We start from the raw sequence: 25,299 nt of genomic DNA, 5'->3' as shown, positions 1-25,299 counted from the left end.
GAACAGTGATACTAAATTTTATCAAAGTTATCTTATCAGTTATCAATATGAAAGTTTGATACTATTTAATAACATCAAATTTACATAACAGTGGAGTTAATAATAATAAAAAATTGTTTATAATTTATACTGTTGTAATTTTGTAAAAGAAAGTTATATAACAATCTACTTTGACATTTCTCAATTCAATTTTTTCGAAGATGATTTTATGCAAGAATATTTTTCTGTCGGAAATTGTATAAATTCAAACGTATTTAAAAATATTAAAGCATTTCTTTCACGAATAAATCCACCATGGTATTGAAATCTCCTCTTTATAACGAGCTTTCCTTAAAGCTTACCGTACGATTCTTTTCATTTTATTGAACTTTAAAAATCGGCGTTAGATGACGAAATGATTTCTTAAATTTTCGTTGTTTAATCGTAATATTCAAAGCTTAGTAAAATGATAGCAAGTTTTAAGGAATCTCCGTAAAGGAGAGATTATCTTTAAAGTAATAATGGATCTAATTACAAAAAAATTTTCAGTGTTTTTAAAGATGCTTTAAAGATGTTACAATCCTTACTTTTCCACCAGCTATACGATATAAAATTATCTTTGAAGAAACGAACTCAAGATTGTCAAAGTAGAGACTTTGCTTTGAAATATCGAGCAGATTGTTACATGTTTCCTTTTTTTTACACAGATGTTATAACAATTTACATTCTTGAAAATTTTTCACTGTTATTGATTCAGTTATGATACAGTTCTTCGCTGTATTGGTTATCTTCTTTACTTTGATTTCTAGTCTGGAAAATATCTTTAACTATAAAACGTCACCAATTACGCGATTATTTTATCACGCAAAGAAACTTTTCAATCGATCAAAGTGCATTCAAATGTGATCCTTCAAGCTTCATCGAGTTTTAAGAGGAAATTGGATTTTCTCGAGCCCATTGAACTACATATTTGCGCAAAAATCCCGAAAAAAGAAATATATCGGTTCGTGACAATGCAATCTCTACTTCGAAGCATTTTGAGCAGACATTACATATTTTTTTCGTTGTTAATTCACATCCACCTTGCGGCGATCATTGAATTATTTATCAGAAAAATATATTATTTTGATTTCTCTCAGACGAAAGCATCGATGCCAATATTATGATCGTTCGTTCTTATTGATTGTGAGAATTATATTACGAGTCCGCGTTACAACGTAGCAAGATCTTTTGATTTGAATATAATAGGTCATTTCGCGTGGTGAATACATCAAATAACACAAAGAATCGTTCCAGCATTTAATTCTTAGCTTCCGGCGGCTTTCCGATTCAGAGGAGACCGTGGCCGATTTATAACTACATCCAAATCGCATCCAAAACGCAACTAGGAAGCTACTACTAATGACTCAATCTTCAACACTTTCGATTCCAATACCGATTTACCGTTCTCCTCCAGTTACCGAGTTTCGTTTACGAAAATTATACCTTCGATTCGCCTGTGCAATTAATCCAATTACGTATCGACCGTGATTAGAAGCCTTTTTTCCCCCTCGGGTAGTATCGCGAGGCTGTTTGCGGAACGAAGAAAGTGACCGGTTCTCTCCTCGACAGAGTAGAAATCTCGGCGCAATTATATACACGGACGCGGTCGAGAACGTTCCCTTTCGGGACCAAAAAGTCTGGGAATCTCGACGACTCGAGACACGCACTGGCAAGGCACACGTGTTGCTCTCGCATTGCAGATGTCATCCGAGAATGCTTTGCATTTATGGGTGTGTGCCTGGCACGATAATTCAATGTGGCATCATCTCTCTCCTCGGATAGGAATGCGACCGATTCAAGCGAGTCGTCTCGACACGACCAGGCATCGTTTTAGCTCGTTTCAACGGGAAAATTCAGTCTCTATCTGCTATATCGTTCTCGAGATATCCCATTTTGACTTATGCAACTACCTCCTAATGACCGGCTGCTTGGTAGAAGTTCGGGTAATCAGTTTTCGTTTGCTAGTTACCGAACTCGAGTGAACAGAAATGCGGAACCGCATTCTGCGGTAAACGCAAAATCGACTAGAATAATTGTTCTCGTTCGAGCGTGCTTCCATTTCCCAAAAGGTGTTTCTATTCGCAAATATTTGCGTTTGTGGAATGGTTAGTCAGCGAACGAGTTTGTTACGCTTGTGAATCAAAGGAAAGTTTGCGTTTCGCGATCGAAGACGTACGAAACATAACAACGTAGGTATAATTTTTGCTCGGTCAACCGATAGACAGCACATCTATATAGCGGGACAAATTACAGGGTGACATACTTGTAATTCCTATAAAGGCTTGTTTGCTCGAATAGAGTCTCTAATCGAAGCAATCCTCGTTCTTACCTGAAGGCAACCGCAGAAAGACTTTTTCACCCGCGATGGCATCGTCTGGCAGCGACCCACGAATTCCTTCAACGGTTGTGGACTCTTCACTGGACAGCTCGGTATCCTCTGCAAATCAGGAAACATTCTGATCACTTGACCGAGTCGCTGACAGTCCCTCACGATCTTAACCTCTTGCGCTGGCAACTGATTCGCGGACCATAACGAGTGACCGAACCGTATACAACAATTTGTCGCTTTTTGTCTTTTTTGAACTCGTCGATATGATATCACAGGATAAAAATTATCAAGAAGCAATAAACTTATAATTTGTTTTGTCTGGGTTACATTACAATATACTTAAAACTGAGAAAATGTTGCAATGTTGGGAACATTCTCGACGTGCGTGGCACGTCATTTCAGCGCAAGAGGTTAAATTCGTCAATCGGCATTCGAGGAAGGAAATTTTTTGGAAAAATCACAAATCTACCAGAGACGCATCTTTGTCGAAGGAAAAACCACTTGTCTAATATGAACTCTCNGCGTTACCGAACGTTTCAAAAATATACGTGATATTTTTAAGATTTGGAATATCTTTATGTCAGTTTAGGTTAAGTATTCGGAGCGGAAGTGCGTTTCATTGCACGTTACGAAATAAATATGCACATCACGAAGTAAATTTTCGAGGAAGGAAATTTTTTGGAAAAATCACAAATCTATCAGAGACGCGTCTTTGTCGAAGGAAAAACCATTTGTCTAATATGAACTCTCGCGTTATCGAACGTTTTAAAAATATACGTGATATTTTTAAGATTTGGAATATCTTTATGTCAGTTTAGGTTAAGTATTCGGGGCAGAAGTGCGTTTCATTGCACGTTACGAAATAAATATGCACATCACGAAGTAAATTTTCGAGGAAGGAAATGTTTCTAAAAATCGCATGTCTGTCAGAAACGCATCTTTCTCGAAGGAAAAACCATTTCCTTTCACTTGCGTTTGTCCAATACGAATTCTCACGTTACCGAACGTTTCAAAAGGAACAGGTAGGGCAACTCGTTACGGAATGTGTCGCAGCTCTTGTACGACAGTGTCGTAACAATGTCTGATTTGTCATTCGCGTTACGAAAAGGTTCATTGCACCCTCCTCGATAATTGTAACGTCTCTTTCGAAAAATATCGCAAAATAATCCGATGCGATCGCGAATTTGTTCGATTATTCTCGCGTAAGTTCACTCGACGATCACTCACTGGGAAGAATCTCGATTTCCAAGTGTCCAGGCCGGGTTCCGGGCAGGACTCGATTTCCTCGTGTTGACCGGCGATCGACATGCCGCGAATTCAACAATAACTCTTTATTTGTCCTACGGGGAGGCAGTGTAGTGTAGAAGGAAAAAATCGAAAGTAAGACCGTAGCAGGATCCCGATCGCAATCCAAAGCGTAATTACTCGCGAAATTCGCTTTTGCACGTCGAAAGCACAAGCGCAGCAGCGCCAGCGCGACTGCCTCTTGCCCGATGAGCCGAAGAGGCTCGAGCCGACAACGAGGTCAAGTCAACGTAGTCCCTCTTATCTCGTACTGTCAAATTTCTTATCGCCGCGCCGTGGAAAAATAAGGAATGCCGGTAATTTCTGCCGGCGAGTTATCGCTGGCAGGTGTACGTACGTCGTGCGTGTGCATACATATGTTCGCGATCTCATACCAGAATTGATAAACGTTAGTTCTAGTAAGCACGACACGACGAGAACGTATCTTCCGTTTCTTTGTAAAATTTGGAATTGTATCGTAGCGAGAGATAAGAAGCGGCAACGACTGATTACGGCTCTTTCCGATGACTGATAGTTTCCAGCAGATGGTACATCTTATCTGTTATCGCATGCTACGCTACACCAACCACCTAGTCCACCAACGTCCTAGTAAAACGTTACCGGACACTACACATCGGGGAGAAACTCTCTCGAAGCGTAGCAGTCGCTTGGAAATTAATTATTCCGCCTCGTTCCATTCGTGTTTTAGCGCGTATCGATAATCTACAGAAAAAAGTACGGTCCCCGATGGCCGTAGCCACTTTCCATGCTGTCATAGAAATTTATGACTGTGTCGACTACCCTCGTTACTGCGTTTCCACCGGCGTCGTTCGACGACGAATGCGAACGTCTACGTTTTAACACCTTTCTCTTGGAAAGCACGGTCGCTAGTCCGGATCCACAGTCACGGGGATCCAGCTAATTTTCCTCGATTAATTCAGCTGGTCCGGAGACAGCATCGTTCCCTTTATCTCACGTGGAACAGCTATTGCCCGGGGGTAATTGTAACCTTCCGTGAGCCGTTAGCTCGAGCCTCGTGGAACGAGAATGTCGTATGTACATACACACGTAACTGTCGTACGCGAGCAACTACTCACGATAGTCGAGTATCGCAGCGACGTTTCGTGACGTGCAACATAATCTGCTTTGCGAAATTCATCTGCCCTCAAGTAGAACCCGTCGTGGAAATTCTATGTCGCCGATGGACTCGTTTTGTCTTTTCTTTTTTTTTTTTTTTTTTGTCTTTTTTTCGTCGTGGAAGTCGCTTTCGTATCGTTTGTTTCGCAATTGTTAATAGTTCGTGCCTCTGACGGAATGCGGAGTCGTCGATCCAAAAAAAAGAAAATGGAAAAGAGTAGCGGCGAACTAACCTGTAAGCTGCCTCGTTTGAAGAAGATTTACTGCCACGAGGTATACGTATTTAATGGAAATTCCTCGATAACATGTAGTTCCTCGAAGACATTATTTACGATAGACAGTGGTAAACAGATTCAGCAAGGCTGCGCGATTTAATCTACGATCGCCTAAATCGCTTCCTCGCAAATCTATCACGGACTAGCGAGTGTAAATACAAGCAGAGACCAGAGGTTCTCCCAAATTGCGACACGACGGTAAATAATTGGTGGCTCAGTTCAAAGATGTGTATACAGAATAACTCAATCGCGTGTGTCGAGAAATGTCAAAGATGTAGGAGAGGTTCGATTTGGACGAAGTGAAGTAAGAAACGAATTGTTAGAGGAGATATCTCGAAGATGAGACACAATTTGTTTACATAACCGCGCGCCAGTGAAGCAATGCGTTTTGCAATTGTTATTTCTGAAGGAAAGCGTGTTCGAATGGCCGGATCGGGTGAAAGAAAATCGCGAAATGCATGTCAAACAGTCGCGTAATCAGTGGCATTTGAAATTCTGCGTTTCGTTAATCGCCGGGACACGAGAAATCTCGAACGAGTGGGCCGCCGACAGATTTTCTCCGTGGTATGGATTGCATTCTCGATAAAAGATACTTCGAAAGCACGGACTCTGTCGACGGTTGTCTCGGTCCGCGCAAAATGAGGCCTCCGAAAGGCACACAGGTGAACTTTCGAGTTTCATTTCGCGTGAATCTCAGCATAAAACACGTGGTAGCCTTGGCGACTATCCATAACTTCATTATTCCAACTATTTTACGTTAACTGATCATGAAATAACTTGACAATACCCTATTGAATTTGGTTTATCTAAAAAGTTTTCGGAATTATATACCAATTTTTTAGTTGGTCACAATTTTAAACAATTTAGTATATTCACATAAATTAATACTATCGTCTGAGTCTGTTTTGCTTTAGATATGACTCGGAATAATTGTTTTATGCTAGAAGCAAATTCTTTACTTCGAGTATTTCAAATGAGCCAATTTTTGACCAAAAACATTTCGATACTTCGCACTCGTCGATATTCGCTGGATTTAGCATCTTCAGACTTTTATCTACAGTAAAACTTCGTATGTAAACTCCTTTTATTTTTTTAATCTTTTAGTCAACTTTTAATTAAATGAATTCTTGCTGATTAAACGATTGATACGAAGGAAAAATATAAATTCTAATATTATATAATTAAATATAAGTTAATTTTTCAAAAAAAAAAATTTAAATTTCCTGTAAAAAGAAACCAAATTTAATCAAATTCTGAAATTCAGAAAACAGTAACACGGTATGAATTTCAAATTTTTTTTTTTTTTACAATTGCTTAAGAAATATAGGTTATTTACAATTAATTTTATCAAAGGTCTCGTACTGGTCTCTAATATATATCAATATTAATTTTGATAAAATTAAAATTTGTTATCGTTAAGGGAGGAATAAATAAATTTGTTTACGTGTGTAAAGTATATGATGTAAAATTATTCTGGCAAGTTTTCAAACAAACTCCATGTAGAATCAGTCCATTCACTTTACTCAAATGACACATAGAAGAGGCATATCGTTGCCCAACACTTTTGAGAATAAATAACTCATTGACGACTTGACTTGTTGACGATAGATTTATTACTCAAGAATCCTGATTGCTTCTACTTAATTCAGACAGCTACTTCTGTCTGGATAATTAAGCTGAAGACGGCAGAATCCGACTGAATAACTTGTCTCTGACTGATTTGACCGAGTAATCATTGATTTGAATGCTAAATGCTAACTAATTGATCGTTAGAATAACATTGATTAACTAATTGAGCACTAATTTGACTAAGTGACTATTGACTCGAGTCCCTAACTAAAAATTTACTGCTTACTCAGTCAACTGAATGACTGTTCTCCTCAGAATTGTCTTATAAGGAGATCTTTGTCTGTCCTTCTAAAGGATTCTTTAGAAAGAGGGTTAAGTCGTGCAGTGATTAAAACCAATCAGGAAATACGAGGGAGATCTCCAGAATTTTTCGTTACTACTCTTCGAGACTGAGGTGGCAGGTATGGGAAACGATCCTATCATCTTCTGGAAACCATTCCGTCGTTTGCACTTCTGGCGAGCACTTGGTTTACGACACGGTAATTACTATTGTGTGGAAAAGAAATTCTTCGCACTCGGAACAAACTGAGATTTATGGAAGACTCGGTTGTAAATTCTCTAAACTGTCTACACGTGAGAAATGCGAAGGATCAACTCTGAAGCATGTCCATGTCATAAATACTACGCATCGTTGACCTCAGGGACCGCGAAACAACGCAAACAACATAGTCGATTTTCTTCCTTATGTCATTAAATAATAGTGCAACTGTACGAATGTGATAGCTTCGTTTCATTGGGAAAAACGTGTTCTAGATGTAAAGAGATAAGGCCATTCACCTCTTTCTTCGATTTTCTAGTTTCATCGTAGATAATCTAAAAACTCAAAGCGTAGCCTATCTAAACGGGTCGAATGGTGTACAGTTATCGACAATGACGAGGAATGTATGTCAACCAGATTGAAAATTGCACTTGTGCACGAGATGTACAATGGCTGACTGGGAACAGAGTTTCCACAGTCATGTTCTCTTCTTCTCTTTCGCTCCTTTGATCGTTGCCAGAAATATACAAAGCTTCTAGGAAATAGAATTTATCTATCAGAGAAACACGTTGGTGTTCAAAGAACTAGAAACTAAAGGGGTCTCTCAGGCGTGTTATTCTTTATAAAAGTGTTACCTCGATGTAATTTGTAAGATTACATTGATCAACACGTTAACTGGAACACGAAGATTTATAAATACGTATTGTTGATTTTTATGAATTAATTTTTATTTATATGAATATTTTATAAAAAATCTCTTCGTCGACATTTGTCATATTTTAATGCAATCGGTGCCGACGTGTTGAGAAGCATAAATTGATAAATAGTAGGGTTATTAAGGACTTATTTCGCAGCTGCATAGAATCGATTGAAATTTATGTTCTGTCTGCGCGTTTCAATAGCGGTTCGAGAGAAGCTTAGAAAGCAGGCAATTAAGGAATATCCTTCGATTATCGTGCGTGCAATTACGATATTAGAACCTTAGAAAAGAAATTCACTTAGATTCTAATTTCGATCAACGTCGGGAGAAGCGTGAAGCATTTCATCGGCATCATTTGTATTTAGATAGAATGATGTACAAAGAGATTAAGGGCAACTTCGAATCCAAGTATCAAGCAGATAGTGCATAGTTCAAATCGATTGTGATTCATCTAGTCGATAAAATTAAAAGAAGGCATTGTCGCCAGCATGATAATTTAAACACATTGTCTGAAAATAAAACAGACGTGACAATACATGTAATGACAATATTGCACGTAATTCCGCAAAAATTGGTGCTATTTAGGGAAAGGCTAATATCGTACCACTTAAGATTAACTTGAGATTATTTTTCTCTTGAAAGCAATAAAGCTTTCTGGAAGTAGATTCTTTTAAATGAAAACATACGTAAAATTTTATAGAATTAATTTTTCAGCAATTACTTTACTTATTTTTTACTTTATTTATTGTGTTTTACGATTACATTTACTTTTAAAACCAACATTTTGATTGAAAACAATAAGAGGCGTAATTTAGGAACAGAGCTATTTATTGCCGTTTTACACTTATTCATTCATTCATTCATTTATTTATTTATGTTTGAGGCATGTATAAACTTTGGCCTTTTCTGGTCCCAAGTTTCATGGATCTATAACTTGCAAATAACGCATTGGAGGCGAGTATTATCGCGTAAAAAGCGACACGAGTCTTCCTCATTTGGAAAAACATTTTCGTGATTCGGAAACATTCTAGCCGCACGATTTAAAAAATACTTGTTGCATAACCTCAACGCGGATATTGACGAGCAATTACATGCATAAACAATATAAAGTATAAACTTAATTATTGACAAATGAAAGATCATAACGAATATTTTACAATGTTATCAATTATTATGTAATCGATAAAAGTTATATCAGTCTTATCTTTTTCCTTCAAGCGTATCAATTATGTACACGCTAAACAAAATTATTGCTTTTCGTTACATGTAGAATTGCCACTTGATATTTATAGTCACCAGAGGACACTAGTTGTCAAATTATTTAACAACTGTTTTTCTCTTCTCTTCTCTTTCTTTCTTTGGAGTTTTCGTTCCAAAGAAAATTAAAGTTAATCATACCAATCAGAATGTTTGTATTTGGTCGAGCATTTCCTAATATTTCTATCAGACAAGTTCAACTGGTTAGATGGAAAAACGACGAGAAAATCGTGCAAAGCGAGCAATCGCGTCGAATCTCACGGTGCTCACGGTTATCCGGTCTCTCGGTAGCTATTCTTCACGACTTCCCGCCACTAGAAATCTCGACGTTAAACACTCTCGCGTGATTTGTCATTGTAGATCGGCCTCGTGCATCATTCGAGAATGTTAATTACAGCTTCGTGAGATGGGCTGCACGCGATTATTCTTGTTGCGTTCGATACACGCGCTCGAGGATGTACGTTTTCAAAAAAGGAGAACGAGAGCTACCTAAGCTACGACTTAATAGAGCTACGAATCCTTCTCAGTCTCGTCATTGTCGTGTTAATCGCGTTATGATCGCTACAACCTTGTAGCAGTTCAAGATTCACTGAACTGATTGAAAAACACGATTATAATTGGAAATACACGGATTTCCCACATTCACAAGAATCTAAGGAAGTACAAATTTACTATGCAAGCTTATCCGTGCGTGTATTTATTATATGCAAATTTAACGTATTCATAATATAATAAGAATGGTTCGGTATAATAAAATAATATAATGTTTAACCTGATTAATAATTAATTAGTAATAATGTTTAAAATAACATATATAATAATATTTATAAAAAGAATTGGAATTATAAGGTATCGACAGACATCGAAGATTCGTTTTTTAGTTTTAGCTTACGAGTAAACAAACGAGCGAATAAAGAGTAGCTATATTTTTAATTATATCGTGATTCCACCAACCTTTAGACTTTTTCTCTATCTCTCTAACATCTTAATAAACTAATTCAATTTGGTTATTTGTTAATGCTTTCAAGAAAATTGAATTTGAAAATTTGTCAAATGTACTATGTTATGTATACTAAAGCAATTTTTAACAGAAGCATACGGAACTTTATGTCTAAAATCGTAATTCATACTTGCGTATGATTGCGTGTGTGCTTTTTAACGCATTAAATACTCAGATTAATTGGCTCTTTCGCGTAAAAAAGATCCAAGCTTTTTCACCAAATTCTTTTATTACTATTCACGTAATTAATAGTTAAACGTTTCCTCGTAAAATCCATAAAAGCGAACGCCGAGTTGTAACAACTGTTGAATGGAATATTTAATGGACAGTTACCTACTCAAAGCTAACGATTAGGATACGTGCAGACTAAGCGAGCCAAACTCTACTCGAGAATTTAATTAGATTCCCTGTGACGAAATAAAACGTGCAATAAAATCCCGTTCAGAAAGCGGAACATCGTAAATCGTTCTCTCGTTTCTGACATAAATAAGAATTCTCAGTGACCGTTTCAGAAATGGTCGTGCGCAAAGAAGTTTCGGAGAAAGTGAAGACCAGAGTGCCTATTTTTTTACTATGTTAAACGATACTTATTCCGGATATGGAACGCATCGACCAATTGGCGTGTCGATAAGAGAAGGTCGACCGAAAAGTTTCACTCGCCGAATATCTTCGGTGAGAGTTCGGGCCGAAGAGAGACCACCTGTTCGGTCAGAGAGAGAAAGAACACGAAGCCGATAATTTAGCTACATTTCAGCGACCATTGTTACACACAGTGCTCCATTACTACTTATCCGTATATGGAGATACCTGGTTTAACAGTTTCGACATTCTCGTCGTGTGAATTTCACGCTGCTCGCCCTGATCGAGGAGTGGTAGCCTGAAAATTGAAAACTGGACTTCTGTGTTAGACTATGGTCGACAGGCAAGGACAATGGCCTAGTGTAAAGTGGTTTGCACTTGGGCGCGTACACAGGACACGAATGGATGCGCGTCGTAGCCAGTGACTTGCACGAAGAACCGTTCGAACAAGCAATTTTGCTTCTTTTTCTATTTGCTTGTATAATTCTTAATTAGTCGCGGATGCTTAATTAGATGCGTGCTAGGGGGAATGTACCTTGACGAAAATCTCGCCTCTTTCCTCGTTACCTCGAGCACACTTAAGTTGCAAATCTTCGTTCGATGAACATTCGACTGCGGAAGGGAAAGACGAGGTAATATAAGTTGGCACTTAAGTGCTAATTAATCACGTTTTCTGTGCGATTAATTAGTCGTAAACGTAGCATGTTCGACAGAGACATTATATTTGAAATGATGTAAGCCGATATATCGGTGTAACAAGGAAGTGGGTGCACAATGCTTCTCCCTCTATCGTTCAACTCGCGATTTCACTTATTTATAAGAATTGTAAGATATTCCCATTCGATATCAGTTCCCTCCATTGTTAATAATCAAAGGCATAGAGTCGCGAGTAGGATTTCTCCTTTCGATTATCATATCCATAAATCTGCTTCCATAAACGTAGGAAAAAATAAAAGAGAAAATTAATCACATTCCAAGGATGATTAAACACGCACGATTTGCGACAGGAGCACGATACGTTCGAGACGGTCAAACGATTGGATTTCTCAATCTTTGTGGTTCGTTAACGTAGTTGTTTTCGAACCAGCGGGGAAAAAGTTTTATACCACGCGATACGACAACCTCGTCGATCGGCGTATGCGAGGTTCTTTGCAATTCAGCTATTACTGCAGGTGGTTCGGTAGAAATCGACGAGCTTTAGGTTGATATATACGCAGCCCCTAGCGATACCGCCGGCAAAAACGATCGAGCCGGGCTTAAACCAGTCGATCGTAACGAGATAATCGCTAAACATCTAGTCAGGCTGCGTCCAGCCTGGCCAGAAAGCGTCCGAAAAAAGATGTAGAGTGCGATCATCGACACGGATAACTATGCAGCCTTTGCATGTACGATCACCGACTGCAGCGGTTTTTCTACGTACTGCAATATTCAGTACGTAATTTCTACGACGATATCGCAATCAGCGTGGTTGTTTATTAATCTGGTTGGTACGCGATTATCGTCGGGTTGTCAGTTCCTACAGGCAGCTTTTAATTGACGGAAGTAAGGATCGATACGCGGCACGCCAAGTGATTTTTCACGGTGCAAGAACCACGGCCCGTGATCATCCATTGAACTTTACGGTTTCCGGTTGCGTGCAGAAACGAGAGCAAAAGTAGTACGCAAATTCGCAGATACGTTGTACGTATTTCCGATATTAAAACGTACTTACTTAACGTCGGATTTAACCTCTAAATTTTTATCCCAAATGGCAACATTTTCTCAGTTTTAAGTATATTTAAATGCCAGTTTTAAGTATATTTAAACCCAGGTTACTAATGTTACTTTTTAATAATTTCTATCCAGTGATATCATAGCGACGAATTCAAAAGAAAAAGAAAGCGACAAATTATTGTATACGGTTCGGTCACTCGTTATGGTCCGCAGATCAGTCGCCAGCGCAAAATGGGGTTATATTTAATACTATTTAATACTATTTAAATACCATTTTTACAGTACGTAGTTCGTTTGATTAATCATTTTTAAATGTAACATAAGGTTAATAGTCGGGAAACATTACCAAATTCAATTTGCCCATCTTCTCTAGCACGGTGTCCATCTTGACTGTTGATAATATATCTCTCGAAGACCAGTATCTTTCGGGTTACGTTCGTAATTGATATCTTGCTTCTCAAGCGTAATAAAATGTTTTCTTTACGATCAAGATTTTCTCACACAAGCACTGATAAGTTACGCATATCCTGTACCGCCAACGCGGCTAAGTCAACGCGAAATGTTCCCTTAATAAGGTGGTGCACAACGTTTTCGCGGCTAGTTTCACCAGGATTTCGATTTCATTCGCTATCGTACGGAGAAATCGTACTTCTGATTGCGTGGAAACTTCTACGGAGCCGGCTCCGTGGAAGAAGCCACTAATCGAGTTAATTAATCCACGGTTTCACGAAGATTCTGCGCCAAGGTGTATTGAATCCTAGTGCCTAGTCGCTATTGCCTTTCAAACAACTTCTCATCGGATCTGTCCGTCTCGTCCGGCAATTATTTTAATGACTTTTGCCTGCCAAACTGAATATCATCGTCTCGCTGCTTTGTCACGACATCACTTCCTACTTGGTAACACCAAATCAATTTAATCTCCGTTTAGTTTCTCTCGCTGTCTGTTTTCACCATGTTTCGTTGATTTAACGAGCAAGTTCAAGGACCGATGGGAACAGGGAAATAACAAGAGTCGGAAAGCGAGTTCGAGACACGACGACGTCTCGTGGCGAACGTGAAACGCGAGAGGATCGCGGCTGCGGAACCTTCTCGCTCGCGATTGTAGGTTGAACTGCCAGATGAAAACACAACACCTTTCAACCTGCGCAGGTGTACACGGGGGCCTCCCGACTGGCTCCTGAAAGGAAGGGGGGCCTACTTGTGCTGCGGGGTCTCTTCAGCACCGATACCTTAATCTTTGCTTGACCATCCGACCGATATTGCCCGACGTTTAACACGCGGAACTAGCATTAGCGGAGAATGAAAAAAATTTTGGGATTTATCCGAATATATCATTAAATATAGGTTGAATCGTTGAACCAAGTGGGTAGATCATTATCTGGCAATTTTACCAAAAATATGTTCAATTGGTATAAATAACTTCAATCCAAAATCTTGATTTAGTAGCAAGCTTTTTGTTTAACTTTTTATAAATTATAATTTTTCTGTTTTTAGCTACTACACGAGTGTATGCCTGTGTTCTTCTCATCTACAGGCAACACACATGTCTCCCGTTTATTTCTTAAGTAATTTCTAGAATAAATGAACAAACAAATAATAGGAAGAATGAAACTTTTCATTGGCGATTTCGTACTTTCCTCTTTTTTTTTTTCTGGATTGTTGGAACATTGACTGAACAATTAGTTTCATTCGTTCGGTACCGTGCAGATAGATACTTTTCGCGACTAAAGCTTTCGACGCTTCGACCGGCTTCGTCTCGAGATTAAAGTCGGTCAGATTGGGGCGTAAACGACCCAAATTTTGCGTGGCTCGATGCTTTTGGAGTTTTTTTTCTGGTCACGATGAATGAATATTTATACGGGATCGAGTACGGGAGAGTGTGTTATTTGTCAGCACGGTAAATGTAAGCGGAGCCACGCACGTCCGAGGGAAAATGCTTTACGAACCATTGAAACTACCTGCCCAATTGCTTTGACTTCTCAAATGAACTTTTGCACGCGATTCTGCATGCAATATATTCAGTATAAAATACCAACGGTTCTCTTTCCCTCTTGTGCATTTGTATGCGCACTTTTTGGTGATAAATTTGATTGGCGAAATCGGGCCACCGTGTTACGAATTCACGCGAGCAGGCTCACGTATGCGAGAAGAGTTCGCACTTTCGCAATATGAGTTAAGCTTCTTAGAACGCGATATTGAGAGTTCCATAGATTCTTTATCTTTATCTAAGAAGATAGATAAATCTTTATCTCTCGAAAAAGCTCGCAACTACTTACGAAATCTCAACAAAAGCTAGACGATCGGCGCGTGGAAGTGTTTTTTTGAAAGTGTATAGTCAGAGGGGGAGAAAAAGCCAGCCGAGTAAGGAAACGCGCAACAGCAACAGGATATGGGGAGACAACAAAATGGAAACGTTGGTAGATGTATGTAGACCAGGTATGAAAATTCTTAGCGTTTTTCTTTTAGAAGTTCAGCTCGTTTCCGTAGACTTTTGGTAGCAGCGCTCGAGTATGCGATTGCGTGTACACTTCACTTAAGGGAGTATTCTGGTAATCCGGCTTAGAGAAGAATCGACTTTTTTTAGGATTTTTTTCCAAGGAAACCATGATACATTTTGGTATGCAGTTTTCGCAGACAGATTTATTCATACTTAGAGAGCAATTACAATTTCTTTTTTAACGAAATTAATGAAAGCTGTGGAAATTAGCCTTGTGTAAAGATGTGGAATATAGCCTTAGGTAAAGCATATTTTTAAAAACGGGTTCGAATGGCTGACGTGATTCCGGTCCATCTGGTTATTCGAAACGAAAAAACCAAAAAGCATTTTAATTGGTATAAATATGGCTATAGCATGAACCATTGAAACAGCGAAATTTCGAAAATTAAACAAATGGCAGCATTTTGAAGTTTAAGTATCGATTTTCCTTGTGATTTTTGTCCTTTGGATGGTAAACAAAAATAGAAAAACACATCAGATTTTGAAATCCGTGATTCATGCGATAAAGGTACATTCAGTGAAGATCCTCTCCAAATTTCAAGTCAATCGGTCAACTAAGACGTGAGATATCTCGTTAACCAGTTTAAAAATTTTGAGAAAAACACATTTGTCGTTTCTATTACCCGTTGTACAAAAATATTCATACTTACAATCAGTCGAGCAGTACAAAAAAATAAAACATTATAAAATAATAATAATACAAAAATAAATAATACAAACAAATAATAATATAAATAATAATATTATAAAATAAAACATTTTTTGAGAAAAACACATTTGAAGTGTTTGTACAAAAATATTCATACTTACAATTAATCGAGCAGTACAAAAAATAAAACATAAAATAATAATAATACAAAAATATATAAATAATACAAACAAATAATAATATAAATAATAATATTATAAAATAAAGCATTTTTTGAGAAAAACACATTTGAAGTTTTTGTTACCCGTTGTACAAAAATATTCATACTTACGTTGCGAGCAGTACACCGTTTCCTTTAAACATCTGTAACTTTGCTAATTTTACGAATTCAAACAAATCCTTTTACATAGACATTTTCGAAAGCATATACTTTCAGAAAACGTAGAAAGAAAATTGATTTTTTTAAGCCGGATTGCCAGAATACCCTCTTAAACGGTCAGTAGGTGGAACAGGAGATAGAAAAAGTGGCGAACGAAGTCGGTAAGCGAGAGATGCACACGTGCCACGTGCTTTCAAATCACGAGAGGCATAACCTTCCGCGAGACGAAGGAAAGACCGATGGAGGGGAAAAAAAAATGAGAGGGTTTTGTTTGTCGTTCGAATTAGGATGCTGAGGACGGCACTTCTATGTGAAAAGAAATCCGTCCTTGTTTGCCTGTCGACTGGCAGCCTTGCAATGGAATGCATTTCTCGTCGTCTCTTCTCTTCTGGTGGACGACTGGTTTTTCTATGAGTAAAACGAGACGCACGAACGTGATCGCGAGATTTTTTCCTGTTTCCACGGGGAACGGTGGGTTCCGTCGTCGCGTCGCGTCGTGCTCATTCGCCGACCTTGAGCACATTCTTCGTCGCGGTGGTCCACCGAGTCCCGGCGACGTTTCAATCGAGTTTAATCCGAATCGAGTGGACGTCGAACTCGCAAATTGCGCTTCGAAAGCACGACGAACGGCGGGCCGATGTTTCATTCGATTCAAATTGTCGAGATCGTTCCGTTTAATTGCTTGTCAATGCGCTTTATGGACTATGAAGCGCAATGCGGATTGAATGATTTAATGTACGATCTTCTTGCAAAATTAGACAGAGAACAATTCAGAGAGGAATGTCTGTCCTTTAAATTCTAACAAAATGATTATGGTGATTTCTTTCGATACTTGTATTTGTTTTGTTGTAGCTCGGACGACTATAAAACTCTAGGTTTCGTTGATAGATTATCTAAGTTCGTTCGTAAACGTACTTTTCATTAACTTGTTTTTAACTGGAATTTGGCTTAATCATTTGGTCACCGTATTAGAAACATATCAACATAATAGAAAACATTCAGTACAAATTAATTTATCGTACAAGTTCTTGTCGATAACTATGAGCATATTTTATTGAAGCTTAATCTTATTAAAAAGTATAATTTTTAGAGAAAGGTTATTTAAACTATATGCCTCGTCTAAGAATTTCAGACGTATCGTACACTTTATAGACAGTATAATTGCATCAATCGTCTTTTCATTCATTTCAACTTCTTCTAACATTTTTTAATGACTTTCTAGTGACTTTTTTTTCCTTTTCATGCGTTCAGAACTTACGCAGTTAATAACTGTTTACTTTGTACTGTATACAGTGACTAATTTTATTGAAAGTAAAGTCATTTTGTTTTTATTAGTTAGTATTACTATAGTATTATTTAGTAAAATTACTAAAAGTAAAATTACTATAGTATTATTTAGTAAAATTACTAAAAGTAAAATGAAATAAAACAGAAAGAAATGAGTACGTCACGAATTACAAAAGTAGAATTCCTCATAGAAATATTTCATTTCGTCTGGAGGAGCAACACACGAACTATTGGCCTTGTAATCGACAAGGAGCAAGCAATAAATGGCTCGCGGAAACGCAGCACATCGAACATAGAAATAAAGGAAGGTTTCTCCGGCTCGTTTTCACCGGTAATGTCGGTAACATTGTACTGGTCCGCGTCTTTACGCGCATTCCTGCGATAACACGACCAAACGAGTCGACCTGATCGATTAGCGGCAACGCCATTAAACATCGACTCGCGTGACCGAGCCTCTGGCACTTCCATCCGAGATTTGAAAAGTTGACGATTCGACGAAAGTGCCTATAAAAAGAAAAAAAAGTCACGAAGTTTGGAACATCGGATACATTTCTCGTGTATAGCGTACACAGGCATTTATAAAATGCTAAGAATTTATGGTGAATGATGAAATCCACATAGGTATCTCTAAGTGGCAGATCGAAGAAATTGATTCGAAGGAATTAATTAGAATCGCGTTTACGATGAGAAATTTGGTTAAATTAATTAAACGAGTCTCATTAGTGCTTGAGCAATTCGTTAACATTTCTGCTTAGTTTACGAAACTTTTGGAGGAAAGGCAGACAAGATAGAAACGCTAATTACAATAAGAAAAAATTGCTACAATTTTGTGTTGTAATTGATCTTGTGTCTATAAAAAATATTACAGTGAAACTTTGTCTATATATTTGATATTATAAATCCGAAGAAAAAGAGTTGTTTGCATTCATGCAATAAATTTAATGTAATTGACCGCACACGTTCCGGGCATAAATTCGAAAAGAAACATTTTTGATGATCGTAAACGCGTGTATACGTAAAAATTTGACTTTAACTGTCGATCGTGAACCAAGAGAAAGTACTGAAAGTATTTGTTAAATATTTCTTCACGCTCATATTCGTATTGGCAATAATTAATACTTGTTTAAATTCGTTTACGACGCATTTAGTGATTTTAATAAGCAAATAAATGCGCAACAAAGCTTGCACAAAGCGGTACAACGTATAAATACGGTTCTAAACAATTTAACGTGAAGCGGATTATAACGGAAATCTATTTAAAGAGAAGATAATCTTGTAAATTTCTAATCCACGTTCCAGTGTCCCCTCTCTTCGATGTAGAGGACCACCTACACAAAGCAATCGATTTGAAGCCGTAATCCTTAAACGCGAGTGAGTGGTGTGCAGCTTGCTGCTTAAGTGGTGCACTTCACGTGCTTCTCAACAGATTACCATACGAGATAAGATAATTTTCAAGCGGAACGCGTAGTATCAACATTTGGAAAACAATGTGTTTTGATCAGTGAATTTGATCGTGTACACCGTTCAAAAGTTATTTTAAGAGAAAGCTCCTTCTGAAATAGGAAAATTTATATCACAAAATAACGTTTCACCGACTTACAAATTTACTAAAATTTCGAAAATTGAGAAAGAATAAATTAATGAAAAGATAACGATAATATCGGAAGCTCATACAAAACTATTATATTTCTGAATCTACGACTTTTTAATTTATGAAACAGATTGTATAATTAATTACTTGCAACGAACATAAAACAACAAAAATAGAATTCAAAAGTTCAAACATGGTTTTTTAAAATTAAGAGTAAAATAAAATCTTCTTCACACTGTATATAAGATTTATATGTATACATTGTTTTCCTTGTGTCAGTCGTTTTAAATATTGTGTTTAAATAGTCCTTTCCATTATTATTTCAAAGTATTAAATAATACTCAATAAACAGTCAAATTCAGAATTTACTTAAACCTATTCTCCCACTTAAGTCTTAAAATATTATTTTATTTTAAATATTTATGATAGATAACAAAATTCTTAAATTACTCATACATTTTATAATACAACTGTTAATATATAGTGCTTGTACTAAAGCTTTTGAGCTTTAAAATTATATGTAAAATTAAATACGAAGGTGGAATTAATCGACCATAATCTCCGAAATATAATATACATAGATACTGGTAGTACGTGTCATTATATAATTTATTTATTAATGATAAAGCATCGTAATAAATATAAAAGTAATTGTCGTCAACCCCTGTCTTTTTCTTTTTAAGCACGAAGGCAAGTATGACACACGGTTTTACCCTAACTGTACGAGAGTTGGAAGTTATTCCAAGTATATCATCTAAAGCTCGACAAAATTGGTCTCAGCTGTTCATTATGGGTCGATTACATATACTCCCACGATAGATACGTATTATGAGGGCCTAATCGGTGTCAACTACTACACGTATCGACCTACTGAGAAAGACCCGTTAAGTTCGATCTCCCTTTCCTTCTCTATCTCTCCCTCTCCCTCTCTCTCTCTCTCTATCTGCCTTCAGGCTTTTAGAACACCGGATGGTACACACACACACACACACACACTTCACTACGCCGTATTATTACGCCATTTAAGCAGGCAAATCGCCAGAATTCGGTGAACTCTAAAACTTGCGTTGTTGCAAGTTTCTCATTCAACGTAACTTTTTCTAAAACCCGTGAGAACTGATGGAAATAAAAAATGTTAAAAGGAATGACGTTATTCACTGAGCCGCAGGGAATTTAGGAATTTACGGGAGACTGAACTCACGGCTGTCGTGTCGTGAGTGTGGGCGTGCAGACTGTCGCGTGGGCTCATTCAAGCATCATTTGGTTATTCCACTCTCGTCTGTGCTGATTTCACGGGCACCGAACGTCCGGTCAGCCACCTTCGTGGCTTTTCGCGGCTATTAGCCATTTTCTGCACGTTCCGGATCTTTTGTCCGACACGATGCTTCGTGGATAAGATATTATGAATTTACATATGTCAAACAGACTGTTATACTGCAGAACGAACTACCGTTACCAGCCTTCGTATTCTTGAAGTTGGTGCAAAAAGACACTTGCGTTCTGGATTACCCATGAACGTTACTTTGCGATAATCATCGATAGACTAAGGATTTTTATGCATTTATGCGAAATTTGAAAATGAAAAAACGCACACAATATGTGGAAATATATAAAATATCCAAGGAAGAGTATTAATTGTAATTATACAGATTTAGAAGATTTAGTTTCCGTTTTCGTGAAAATTTAAAAGTGCATAAAAATCCGCAGTTTATTCATCGATGTAGCCGAAAGTCTACTCGAGTTTCTTTCACTGTGTTTGCAACGAATCTAAAGTGAAACGACTGATATAAAATATCGATTGTTCAACTAAGAAACCAGCGCACAAGTACACTTATACTGTACCGCGATTCAAGAACGCTAGAGAAAATACGGTTATGAAATATTGACACGACGGAAATCGTGGACGGTAACTCGATGGAAAATGACTGTAATAAGCGACAATGGAAACGCGTACAAAAGGCCGTAATTTCAAGATATTCGGGTCACGAACTTAAAAACCTACCTCACGCAACTTTTTACCCTAAATATCGATCGCCATCGATGAAAGTCGAGAATCTAGTTTAAAACAAGTTGAAATAAATTTGAGTACCTACGAAATCTAAAAATCGATGACGAAGAATATGTTCAAGATCATGTCCCTAACATGAAAAATAATTCTATCGATGAAATAAAATTTTACGTAAACAGAAGATGTTTCAAATGAGATTCATTGGCATTCTTTGATCTTGCAGAAATATCACGATAAACGTTCGGTCCTTTTACAACAAACAATTGTGACACAGCGTTTTTATATGCACGTATACATTTGCCGCTTGATAAAAATCATGACACACTGACCTGACCGGTAGTTATTTTAGAATAAATTTACTTGGGTCCACCGGCATTAACGGTGCCCGATTCCGATGCGAAGGACACATTTTCAATTCGACAGGCGTACCAAAAGGTTGATCTACGAGGATCTACGTGATCGACGCTTCGTTGCTATTGTTTTCGTGACTCGCTTTTTTGCAGCCAGCTCGATCATGATTTCGTGACACGTAAGCGATTCCACTTACGTATACACATTCGATGCAAAAATATCTAGAATATTCTAACCTTGAACATCAACGAGTTATTTGCAAAAATATTTGATCTGACAAAAATAAAGATTCCGAGTTTCTTTGAGTATTCATAAACACGAAAATACGCGGCATGAATTTCCAATTTCCCGGTCTTTTATTCGCCTGCAAATGCTCTTAATTAGCCTACGAGGTTTAGTAGCCCGAAGCTCGGTCGAAAGAAATCGGAACACGCGTGGCAGCATGAAATATTTCCGTGTCCGTTATTCCAGCAACGTATTGCCTTTTTTTTCGATTATCATGACCAGTCGCGTCGAGCAATGCGAATCCAGATTAGATTCAACGAGTCGCTGAAGAAGAAAAAAGAGAGGAAAATCACACATAAAAGACAGAATATAGATTAATCGGACGTTAGCGAGCGAAGCTAGCGAAGGATAGGAGTGGTTCGGTTCGCGTGCCACTTGATTACTCTCTTATCTGTCGTAGTAGGTTAGTGGGACGTAATTTTTGCCGCGCTCCCCTGTGAGATAAATCGTTCGTCCTGACTTTTCTTTTGTTGCATTCTTCCGTCGTTTCAAAGGGGGAACGAAAATTTCACGCATGAAGGCTTGCTTAAAAAAAAGTCTAACTGAAAGGCGGTCTTTCTCCGGTCCGGCAACCGGTGTGCCGATGATAGGTTGCACCGTGAGATTAGACCAGCCGCTGATAAGATTCTCCAGGCTTCGCGTTTGCCACAGTCATACCTATCCAACGTTATCCTTGAAAGAAAATAAAAAAAAAAAAAAAAACGATGAACCGCTTCTGCCGATTCGTGCTCGGCAATATGGAAAACTAGGAGGAAGAACTTTCGAACTTTGGACGATAAGCTCCTTTCACAACGAAGTCGCCTGTTTCTCGATCCGTTATGCATATTATACTTTCGTGAGAAAAGATGAATTGACGATTGAACGTTTACTAAATTGATTCGTTATCGGAATTATTTATTTTATCAGTCCTATTTCTTAACACGTTCACGGAATTCAAACCTTGCGCTCTAAACGGAAATTCGGAGAAGCTTTCTTTGTATCCTGCTAAAGTTCCGATCTCTCTCGAAAATCTCCTCGAGGTTCTCGCGAAACTCAACGGTGAAATCATCTAACTAACAGTCTCCTGTTTCTCCCTTTCGAGACGAAGACACCCTAGCCAGTAAGCCAGTCTATCTTCGATGGGCTTTCTTCACAGGATTCGCACGGGACACGCTCCTAATTTGTGACTGAATCTCACCGGTGAGTCATTCAACACATACGTGGGTGATGCACGAAAACCCTTAGGCCCAGACGAAATCAATAATAGCACGACTCCGCGGCATAGAAACGCGTGGAAACGAACTGGACGCACGGTAAATGAGAAGAAAACGTAACGAGCCACGGTGAAATTCAAGCACTCGCATCCAAGAGACCGGTTGATCCTCGCTTAAAACGCACTTGGGGGTTGACACGCAGGGTGATTCGCGATCGATCACGATTTTAGCTCGGCACCGATGATTTAATTAGAAGAACTCGAATGACAAGGGCTAGAGTCTCGGTGGTGTACTATTACCTTTGTTCCCCTGTCACTGGATTGTTGCCAATACGTCCGAGCTTCTGTCGGATCAAGCGGATAAGAACAGCTGATACTCTGACAGCAAAGTTCCGCTAGTGTCGTGCCAGCGTGCTTCGAATTAGCTTTTTAGCTTTAGACCAACACCGAGGGTCTATATACGTATGAGGCCCTTACTATATGTTGACAAGTGAATCAAGTTCTTTTTCTCAATGTTACGAAAATTGGACTTTCGTGCAATACTTTATAACAAATTAATAGCAGAATGCTTTATTGTAAGGTGTAGCTTTATTTGTAAAAGTATAAAGCAGAAGAATAGTAATTATGATAAAGAAAGCCATCTTTCGATAGTAAACTAATGATAAAGTAACGAATTCTCTAAAAAGGAGATATTTTTGTTTTAATTACGTTTCACAATGCAGTTAGTTCACAATACATTAGATGGATATTGAATGATGATATGTTACATATTTCTGTTATATTGTATATATACGTATTGTGTATTATGCTACACACTATATTCACGTGTAATAATACGTAAACCACAGGAATGATTTTAGAAATTCTAAATGATCCAACAGAAGACTTACATATAAATAAACAGTAAAATAAAATTATGATAATCAATAAAATAATAATATTGCGCGGAACAAGAAAGAAATTTATTGAGAGAACAAACATTAGATTGCAGGGGATTCAATACGGATAATTTCTGCAGTTGAGAAGTATCTATCGGACAATCACAGAATCCCGTCCCTTCTTTAGATCCCCACGAGGACGACGCTACCTCGTGCAACTTCTTGGCACCAGTTCAAACATTCGTTATTCCTCGCATGCTTCGTGGCTGTTCCTCTCCTTCGCGATGCGACGCTCAGCCAGCGTCTTTTTCTCAGTTATTCGTATTCACGATTTTAGAAGACACTCGCGACGACGAAAGAAAATAAAGGAAAATAAAAGGGAGTCGCAAAACAAAGTTCGCAGAAAACCCAGTTACATTTCACGATTTTGAAGTGAAATAGTCGAATCGTTTGAGAAATACAATTACCTCGTTTTTTTTTTTTTTTTTTTTTTTGTTTCTTCTTTGACTCGTTTCTCAATCAGGAACCAAATTTTTGCCAAGTTTGACCGTGCTAGCTTTCAATTCTGCATTCAGACGTTTGCTTTTTCAGACGTCAGCTTTGAGATGGCTCGTAAGCTTATTTTACTTTGCATTTCGTAGAAGGTGGTGTGCCTTAACATATTTGAACTCGTTACTGCGGCTTGGTAAACAGAATTTCATTTAACGAGAAACCAGTCCCTATTTCTTAATAAATCTAATCGTTGGTGATTGATCCGCTAAAATCACAGTGAAAGACTTGTAGGCTAACAATTTGGGCCTTGGTTCCGCATCTTGACAGTTGAAAAATTGTGAACGCATTCTCGGTTGTCGGTCTGCCGAAAACACGGGCACCGTTGTTATTTTTTCATCGGAGAAATAAAAAAAAAAAAATTTAAAAAAAACGAAAGAAATTAAAATAAGATTAAAAAGGAAACGAAGATGGCTGCTCAAATGAGGTAGTCATTAAGGCGTTCGCTTATTACTCATGTCAGTTCTTTTTGCGACGTCACATTTTTCATCAGCGATTTCTTCACGCGCCGAGTGAAAAAGAAAAAAAGAAAAAAGAAGGCAGTTTACGGTACCTTGACGAGCCAAAAGGATCGCGTTGCTCGTGCTATCAGCTCGAGGCGTCGTCACTTTCACGATGTGCCTTAGACCTTAGACTATCCATTTGCTACTTAAGTTAGTTCTTTCTTTTCTATCTCAAAACTCTTTTCACTCCGAGTGAAATCCAAATGGAAATTCACGGAACCTCTAGACTGATATCGAGCCTTACAGCGGCCTGGTCGGGCATTTGAGACGATAAAGCACAGCAAATCAGAAATAAGTTTACCGTTAGAGAGTGCCTGACGTGAGAGAAGCAAGCACTCATCGTAAAAGTAACGAGAACCTACACTTCATTAGGGGGCTGGTCATTATCCTAGCATGTACACTGATAATTTACATCGTCGTATTCAATTGTAACACTCTGAAGTAACATTTCGCGTATTGTGTATCGCGAACGTTTCACTGGTCTAGTATCATTAAGCAAGAGAAATTCATTCATGATGCTCTTGACATTTGACGATAAAAAATGTCCAACTGTTTGCTCTCTCTCTACCCCTGCGTCTACCTTCTGGTCGTGTTTTACCGAGCCACTCGAAAATTTTCAGTTGGCATTCAAGGACCAGGGTATTATCTTCTGATTGTGAACGTGCAACCATAGTGAAGCGATGAAGAGTGAAGAGAGCCGCGAGTAGTAGTGAAAATATAAAAATATA

General features: G+C 38.1%; 1 protein-coding gene across 5 annotated transcripts in view; it reads right to left on the bottom strand.

Moving 5' to 3' along the window:
• LOC122531508 (disheveled-associated activator of morphogenesis 1) overlaps positions 1–25,299 on the bottom strand; it is a 49,195-nt gene that overhangs the window by 9,129 nt on the left and 14,767 nt on the right. For 2 of the 5 annotated variants that reach the window (XM_043659493.1, XM_043659492.1), the window contains one exon: positions 2,351–2,458. In XM_043659493.1, the coding sequence (XP_043515428.1) occupies positions 2,351–2,392 (42 nt within the window). In that variant the 5' untranslated portion in view covers positions 2,393–2,458. Of the gene's footprint in view, positions 1–2,350; positions 2,459–3,577; positions 3,872–5,004; positions 5,024–12,748; positions 13,519–25,299 lie in introns of those variants that run through there. The other 3 variants (XM_043659491.1, XM_043659494.1, XM_043659490.1) reach the window with 3 other exon arrangements.

Source organism: Frieseomelitta varia, unplaced genomic scaffold, assembly GCF_011392965.1.
Source record: "Frieseomelitta varia isolate USP_RPSP 00005682 unplaced genomic scaffold, Fvar_1.2 scaffold_404, whole genome shotgun sequence".
Taxonomy (NCBI): Eukaryota; Metazoa; Arthropoda; class Insecta; order Hymenoptera; family Apidae; genus Frieseomelitta; species Frieseomelitta varia.
The sequence above is the reverse complement of the archived record's forward strand: the minus strand, read 5'-3'. Positions and strand labels throughout refer to the sequence as shown.